Source organism: Eulemur rufifrons, chromosome 2, assembly GCF_041146395.1.
Source record: "Eulemur rufifrons isolate Redbay chromosome 2, OSU_ERuf_1, whole genome shotgun sequence".
Taxonomy (NCBI): Eukaryota; Metazoa; Chordata; class Mammalia; order Primates; family Lemuridae; genus Eulemur; species Eulemur rufifrons.
The window spans coordinates 38805389-38814651 of NC_090984.1; the positions used below are offsets into that span (position 1 = coordinate 38805389).

The window sequence follows — 9263 nt, forward strand, 5'->3', positions numbered from 1 at the left end:
TTTTTTTCCTCCAGTGTTTAGTGAAGATCACTTGAGGAGTGAAGGGTTTGATAAGGCCTGAAGGAGGCAGATGCTTTGGAGCATGAAGCATTTGGCTAGGACAGGTTGAGCGAGCCATCCATCATGTAGGGAAGCATGGTCCTAGGTACCAGAATTAGGGCAGTACTGTAGATTTTACAGACAAGCTGCATTGTTGATTAAACCAAACTTTGTGGGCTAGTTTGGGAATTTAATGTTTACAATGTTGCTAGTGACATTGATTCTTTGGGATGATATGTTCTGAGCTTTAAAAAATAAAATTACAATTAAAATTTTGTGACCTAATCCATTTCTGTGTTGGAAATAAGAAACATTTATCAAATGTTTACTATATGTCATGTTCTGATCTAAGTGCTTTAAATATCAACTCATTTAGTCCTTACAAGAAGAAACTGATATTCCTTGGCATTTGTAGATGAAGCCACTGAGGCACTGAGGTTAATAGTTTGCCAGAGTTACACAGTTGATAAGATGTAGTGCCAGGATTTGAATCCAGGCAGCCTAACTCCAGAGGTTCTGGCTCTTAACCATTGTTCCATTACTGTCCATAACTTCCATGCATAACTTTTACATTTTTCAAAGTGCTTTCAGCTGTGTTTTCTTATTTATGCCTCAAAAATATCTGTGAAGTAATTTGCAGGAGCTGAGGGGGAAGTAACTATGGAAAGTAGAAATAGCTATTGGAGATTGAGTTGAGGAATTGAATGGGTTTGAAGTCTCAAGTTGGAAAGATATTTATCATTGATTTTAAGAAAATTAAAAAAAAATGAGGCATACAGTATTGTGACTTAGTAATTAAAGCAAGTTTACTGCTTAACTATTTTTTTTGTATTTCCAATTTATTCTTGGGGGGAAGTGAACTTTTCAGTTGGTTTTTCATATAGTAATATATTTATGAATGGGGATAGAATGGTCAAGCTCTCTCCTTAAGTATAAGAAATGTTCTATAGATGTTAACTGATTTTTTTCATAGGTGTAATTGAGAAAGATCATGACAAAGAAAATTTAAGTATTTTGAGAATTCTCAATCTAAAATTCCAGTCCTATAGCAATGGCAGAATCACAAACTGTCCCCAGGATTTAGTTCAATAATATCATAGGTACTCAATAAATAAATGTGCATTGAATCCAATCACAAAAAAATGCCCTCTTCGCAGTTTTTAATCAAATATCATATATGACTGGGGCGACAAAAATATTTTATCTTCATTTTATGGGCAAGGTGAGAGATGAAGATGGAGGAAAAAAGATTGACAGTAACTAAAGAGACAGACAGGAGGTTTAAAAACTGCTAAGACCAGGTAATTTTCCCAACAATCCCTTCTCTGATTAAGATATTTTAGAGTCATCAATGAAGGGGTAATAGAACATGGGCATGGTGGCATCAGTGGAGCAACTGTCTTGCAGAACTCACAGATGGATGGATAAGTGCTCAAATGAGATGATAGTTTCTCAACCAGTTTCTATTAATAATAGCTATGTTAAAACCAGAGAGAATTGCAGAGGTTCAGCTGCAAGGCCTGTCAGCTCCAAGAGGAAGTGTGCAGATTTAGACAGCATCATGAGGAATCATAATGGAGAAATAGCCTTATGTCCCTACACATGTATCCCCTAAGTGTGATTCTTAGTGACATCAGAAGTGGAACAGTTCTGAAAAGACCTGTAAAAGCATGCATAGAAAATGATACTATTTGTAACCCAGCTACTTGGGAGGCTGAGGCAGGAGGATTGCTTGAGCCTAGGAGTTTGAGACCAGCGTGGGCAATATCGTGAGACCCCATGTAAAATAAAACAAACAAAAAATACCCCCACACACATAAGAAAACAACAACCAAAAAATCCTTACAAAATTATTTATACACCTCACTGGAATAAATGTATAAGGCTGCTCAAGGTTGGCGGAGACAGGCTCAGAGACTCTGGCTGCTGCAGGCTCCTTTCAGGTGCCCCAAGGGCTGAGGGATCAATGTCATCTCAGGTATACCTGTAACTCACTGCACACCAACATGCCTTGGATCTATTTTAGCCTGTATACCTGGAAGTGGTGTCATTGAGGCATAATGCGTGCATATTTTCAACTTTACCAGTTATTACCACATTATTTCCCAAAGTAGTTATAACAGTTTATACTTGCACCAGCAGTAAATGCAAATTCCTCTTTTCTCACTCCTTGGAAACACATGGTATTGGGAGATTTTTATATTTTTGTCAATGTGGGTTTGAATTCTATGCCATTATTCTAGTTTGCATTTCCCTTATTTTTGGTGAGATTGAACATTTTTTCATAAATGTCATTTCTGAAAACTTCCTGTGCATATCCGTTGTCAATTGTTGTATTATCTTGTTTGGTACTTTATTTAATTTGAGGAATCATTTATATTTTTTTCATTGCTAACACCTTTTTTATTTATATGAAATACCATCTGGTTTGGTCTGTGGGTCATCTTTTGATTTTGCTTATGATGTATGCTATGGCACCGAAGTTTTAAATCTTAGTATTATCAAGATTATCAAACATTTTCTCTGTGGTTTGAGTTTCAGTATCTATATTAAGAAAGCCTTCTTAACCACAGGAATGGAAAAACAAGCACCACATGTGCTCACCATCAAATTGGTATTAACTGATTAACACTTAAGTACATATATAGTAATAACATTCATCAGGTGTTGGGCAGATGAGAGGGGGAGAAGTGGATGCGTGTATACACACCTAATGGGTGCAGTGCACACTATAATATGCTGAAATAAAAAAAATTAAGAAAATTAAAAATAACTATTAAAAATAAGAAAGCCTTTTTTTTATCGCAGTGTCAAAAAGATAATCTCATATTTTCTTCTAAAAGTTCCCAAGTCTTTTCACCCAGAGAACTTTACACAGTTTTTTATACCCTGAATAAAGTTTTAAATTCTGAAAGTTTTAACTCTATAAATGTTACTAAAATATATATTACATAAATATGCTCCCTTAAAAAAGAATAAAAATTGATCTTTTGAAGATCAATTGTCTAAAATTCCCCCAGTTTTGCATCTATATTAGGAATGCAGTGTGAATTATTTTTTATTGGTTTTTTTTTTTTCTTTTTAATGAACCCTTGGGTGGTAAAATGTTTTTGTCATCTTGTGTATTTGTACTCTACTTATTCTTTAATTTGAATCATCAAGGGAAAAGGTCACTGTCCTTTCCCTCCATGTATTGTTACCTAAGTTTTATCTGTCTTCCAGAATTCCCTACTTTGAAACTAGTGCTGCCAATGGGACCAATATAAGCCAAGCAATTGAGATGCTTCTGGACCTGATCATGAAGCGAATGGAACGGTGTGTGGACAAGTCCTGGATTCCTGAAGGAGTGGTGCGGTCCAATGGTCACGCCTCTACAGATCAGTTAAATGAAGTCAAGGATAAGGGGGCATGTAGCTGTTGAACAGTCAAGTAAGCGACCTAGTAATTCAAGTGGCCCATGCCTGTGATCTTCTCTATGATTGATACCTGGTACAGTGAGAGATGAATGGGCATTGTATACAAACTGCTTCTCACCATCTCCGTTAGACCTATCAATAAAGCATCCAGTTTTAAAATTAATTTCTTGCACTTTGTAAATATTTGTTTAGGATTCAGCCTGAGAGTTAGGAGAAATATTTCACAGAGCCAAAAGTGCCTTAGAGAACCTCAGCGTATGACAGTAGATCACTCTGGGATTCAGGATTTTGCAGCCACAGAAGCGTATATTCATCACATAGAGTGACGGAGGATACTGTCCCTGCCTCCATGTAGATAGGCACAGAGTCTCACATTTGAGATCTCAGATGCAATTGTAAAGCTATCACAGTTCTGAAAACAAATTTAAAAATTCATACCATAGGTGACCTTCTAAAATGCCATCTAAATCATTTGACAAATAAGAATATGTACACACATCAGTTAAATGTTATTGAGTATTAATTTTATGTAAGCATTCTCTTTAATGTGAATATTGGACAAATTATGGCCATATCCAAAGACCCTAGATAAATTGGATTGCCCAATTTTACACTCCCTGTGACATTTTTGTTGGTGGGAAAGGGTTTGGGGGTGGGGAGAGGGGTGGCTTAATGTAGTACGAGCAACTGAAGTGGCACTTCTGGCCCCTCACTATATTCCCATTGCTCTGAATGGTTGATTGAAGGATCGGGGAACTTGATTTTATAGCTCCAGGTCACTGTGATCTGTGAGTTTTATGCTTGGCCTATGTGCTGGCCACATCTGAACATTGCAGGTGCTTGTACTGAAGTTATTTGTGGAGTAAATATTTACGTTCTTTTTCTTCATATTTGTAATATTGATCTGGCATCCTCAGGCTGCAGTTTCAATTAGCTTGTAAATGACTGATCTCTGTCCTCACCATCAGGCTCTGTATTGTTGATATTTGCAACTTGTTTTACTTTTCCTTTGGTTGAATTAAAGGAGTTCGTTTTTAATTATATAAAATGTCTGTTTGCTATTTGGTGGAAGATAGATGTTTGTATTTAAGCAGTCACATGTGTACTCTAGTTCAATATAAGAAAAATAAAGTATTCTATAGCCTGTTCTTTTTCATTGAGATCATGAGCATTTACTATACTTGCTGGGACTTGCCATAATCGTGTATTCTGCTTCATTGCCAAGGTGTCTTCATACCAAATTAAAGGTGGTTTTAAAATATGATTCATGGAAGCTGTTTATAATGTTCAAAGGTATTCATTTAAGGGAAAATTCTTATTTGTTAAAGTGATTTAAATAAAGTAAATTAAAATTTCCAGAGAGCTTAATGGCTATATAGAAAGAAATATCACTCATTATAATTTAGACAAAGAATAAAAATAAATGTATTTTGTGGTGACAAATGTTTGGCAGAACAGTGATTAGAGAAATACAAGTATTATGAAAAATAGTTACTTTTATATAATTTTCAAATGGCTTTTTATTGAGCACCTATCATGTTTTTTGCCACTGTCCCTCTACCACTCCCATAACAAACTTAGCCACGGTCAGTATTTCTATCCTTGAAATGAAGGCTGCTTTTAAATTCCAAAGAGGTCCTGGAGGCCTAGGCATTTGAATTGTGCATTCTAGTGAGGGAAAGATTCAGATGTTTCAAGGGCAAGGTCTTACTTACACAGTGGTGCCTTCTAAAGTTGCCATGAGACATCAGTGGAGTCCATCATAATTTTATAGCTATGCATCAGGGCATATTTTATATGGTCTATTTGTGTAGTTAAAAATAAGAAAATGTATGTTTCGGTTTTCAAGAATCAAATGAGTAAGTAACTACAGATTCCCTTGGCCTTAAATATATAAGTAAATGTGTATACATAATATAGTATACACATAAGAACCACCTTTAATTATTGAAATAAATAACCAGTATTCTTTTTGGAAATCATTTGTTTAAATTTGATATTGAAGTACCATATTTTTATGTGTCAATGTATTTTTCTATTTACAAGCCTGTGTAAAACTGAAGTGTATCTTCAATGAACCATGTATCAATTAAGCAAATAAAAAAAAGTGGTATAGTCTGTCAAGTTTGTGTGTGAACATAACTTCATTTCCCATCACAAGTTTCAAACCAGAGGTTGTAATGCCAAAGGAAACAAAATTCAGGGATATGTGTTCCATTAGGTGCTCATTGGAGGGACAGCGAAGACAACATATTCTTGAAAAAGTAAGTCAAAATGTTACCATCATATATTTGCTGAGCACCTGTATTTGGGAAATGTTGTAGTAGGTAATCTCAGATAAAACAAGGGTGCTTAAGGCCTGAACTAGGATGAGCTGAGAGACAGTGCGTGAGACATTGGGATGGGTTTCAGGGTATAGGCACTGATTGGATGAGGAGGGAATAAGTGTGGAAAGATAACTTCTCTGATTTCCTACCACTGTCCACCTCACTCATTCTTTTCAGGCACACTGGCCACCTTGGAGCAGTCAAATGTGTTGCTGCCTCAGGTCTTTTGCATTTGTGGTTCCCATATAGGCTGGAGGACTAGCATCCTTTATATGGCTCTCTCTCCTAGCCTGACTGTTCAAATGTCACCTTGTCTGAAAGGACTTTACTGACCACCTTGTGTGAAACAGCACTCAGTCCCCTTCATGGCCCCAATCACACTGTCACTCACTGACATTCTACTTTGCTTTTCTCCACATCACTCATCACCACTTGATGTAGTAATATTTACACTTGATCTTAGCCAAAAGGCCGAGAAGTGATTCACTTGATATGTTTGTCTACAATCCACTCTTCAAAATTGTCACCATCACCGAGAAAAGGACCTGATACACCGTAGGTACCAAAATGTTTGTTGACTGCATAATGGACTTAAGAGGTAGCAGGGTCAAGTGAAAGACTTTTCAAAATAGGAGTCACTACTAATGTTGAAAGAAAGAGTAGTAGAATTTGATCTATTTAAGGGGTGTTCAATAAGGAATGATTTAGTTGGTATTTTTATAAACTGGAAATCTCTACAGGGGTATTTTCCAGGGCTTCTGTTTTTGGCAAAATGGGTGACTATATAATTGGAAAACTCTCCCATTATAAAGAACTTAGATAATGCTGGATAAAATATGAGGAACGTATTTTTAGAAATGTATTGTTGACTTCTCAAGAAAATAAGGGAAATACCACACTCCTCCCCCTAAAACCAGATAATAACAGAGGGAACTTAAACAACCTGATGCTGAGTTTAGTTTTCTATTGGCTTGGTTTTTCCAGTATTGGTAGTTAAGATACTTGGTTTTACTACTCAGCCATAAAAAAAAAAAAAAAATGGTGAACTAATACCTGTTGTATTATTCTGGATGGAACTGGAGACCATTCTTCTAAGTATCACAAGAATGAAAAAACAAACACCACATGTACTCACTATTAAATTGGAACTAATCGATCAAGACTTATGTGCACATATGGAAATAACATTCATTGGAAATCAAGCAGGTGCCAGGGGAGGAGGGGATGGGTAAATTCACACCTAATGGGTACAGTGCCCACTATCTGGGGGATGGGCACACTTATAACTTTGCCTCAAATGGTACAAAAGCAATTTATGTAACCAAAACGTTTGTATCCCTGTAATATTCTGAAATTGAAAAAAAAATACTTTGGGTGAGGGGAAATACTTGGTTTTAATGGCTACATTCTGTTAGGAGGGAGAACCTTGGGCCTATTGGGAGTAGGGTCTGGAACTGAGACCCCATCATTTCAAAATATACACAAGGCTGAGGCCTGGTCTATGTCTTTAACCTCCTGTAATAAATTTGTAACCATAAATCTGCTCTTACACAGGTTTGAAGTTCAAGTTTATACTACCTAATTTTTCTGGGACTGTTAAGAAATCAACACAAATTAACATTAAAAAAGTGTTTTGCTCTGGATTACTCAGTAGAAGCAAAGCAAAAGTCTTTTCAGAGGCAACATCTGGATTCCTACAGAAAACACCCTACTCTAGATGAGCTTACAATTTCTCTCTCTTACTCCCAATCATGAGCAAGGGCCAGTAGACCAAACAGCAGGATGTGGCATTTAAGAACTTCAAATAATAAGACCTATCAGATGGAGACCATAAAGTAAAAATGTTTAAATAATTGTAAAAATTAAAGGAATTGAAAAATCTGGAAAAAGAAGACAATTTTAAAGACACCAGACTGGTTTGAATTAAAAAAAAAAACTTTCCAACAATGAAGAACATAGGCTTTGATATTCAAAACTTAATGCTTAGAGGTTTAACGGCAGGCTTGACAGAGTTGAAGAGAAAACTGGTGAACTAGAAGATAGGTTGGAAGAAGTTATACACAATTCAGGGAGAGATAAAGAGAAAGTATTGGAGAGGTAAAGAGATACAGAGCAAAGAAAAAAGCTCCAACATATCTAGTAGGAATTCTAGAAAGAAATTGAAGGCAGAGGCACCATATGAATAAAAGCCAAGAATTTTCTAGTACTGACAAAAGACATACCCTCAGATTCAGGAATCGTAAATCCCAAGCAGGATAAATGAGAAGAAACAGTATTTCCAAGATTTCAGTTCAATTGTTTTTCAAGGGGGAATACATATTTTTCTCCTCTTCCTCTTATATTCCATTAAATAGTTGGAAAGAAAATTTTCTAAGGCTGGTTGCTCAATCATTCAACCTAAAGTGAAGCACTGAAAGTTGGGAAGACTGATGAGGCTCTTCCATAATTGTTGAAAAGGATAGGAGAGGGAGATTAAAGAAGAGTGTTAATGAAATAATTTTCAGTCTCTTGTTTGACAAAGTATTAAGAAGATGTTTATTACTAAAACATCTGGTATGTGCCTTTGTTATTTAACATTTTTCTGTACATACTGGCCAAATGACTAGACAAAAATGTAAGTATCAGATAAAATGAAAAAATATATTTGCAGGTTATAACTAGACAAACTGATTCTAAAGTTAAAATGAAAAAATAAACAATGAATAGCCAGAGAAATAATAAGAAAGACAAGGAAGGAAGGGAGAGGAGGTAAACCCAGTTATTTAAGAAACTACAACAATTTAAACATTGGGAACTGGCACATAAGTAGATAAAACAATGGAACAAAGCAGAGTCCAGAGACAGACCCACAGAGAAGTGACATTTTGAATCAATTGGGGAAAGGATGCCTTATGCAACATATATAGCATTGGAGGAAAAACACTGGAATCCTCTATCATGTATAATTCCAGATCAGTTGAAAATTCAAATGTGGAAAATGACACTACAAAATGTAAGAGAAAAATATTTGAAAAACAATTCTAGAGTGGGAAATGCAGTTCACAAGGAAATACCAAATCCAAAGCCATAAAAGATTGTATAAATCTGAATGTATAGAAATAAAACATTTCTGCATGGAAAAATACCATAAGCAATTGGTATATTGATAAATTGGGAAATAATTTCCAAAGGGCGAACCTTAATATGCAAAGTGATGTTAAAAATCAACAACACAGTAGAAAACTCTGTAAGGATGTTAACAGGCAATTCACAGAAAAAAACAGACTTCTAACATTGTAAAGATTATTTTTAACCTTGTTTATAATTAAATAAATGCCAGTTGAAATAATAATGAAATATATTTTCACCTTAGGCTGGAAAAGGTCACTTTTAACAAGGGTGTTGTGAAATAGGCATCTTATTGGTTGTTGAGTGTTAATTGGTAAAAACTTTTGGAAGGCTACTTAGTTTTATCTACCAAAATTAAAAATGATATCTATCT

General features: G+C 35.4%; 1 protein-coding gene across 1 annotated transcript in view; it reads left to right on the forward strand.

Moving 5' to 3' along the window:
- The window catches only part of RAB27A (RAB27A, member RAS oncogene family), a 74485-nt gene extending 70047 nt beyond the window's left edge, over window positions 1-4438 (forward strand). The window contains exon 7 of the mRNA XM_069459604.1: window positions 3262-4438. Within this exon, the coding sequence (XP_069315705.1) occupies window positions 3262-3460 (199 nt within the window). The 3' untranslated portion in view covers window positions 3461-4438. The remainder of the gene's footprint in view (window positions 1-3261) is intronic.
- Window positions 4439-9263: the final 4825 nt, after the last annotated feature.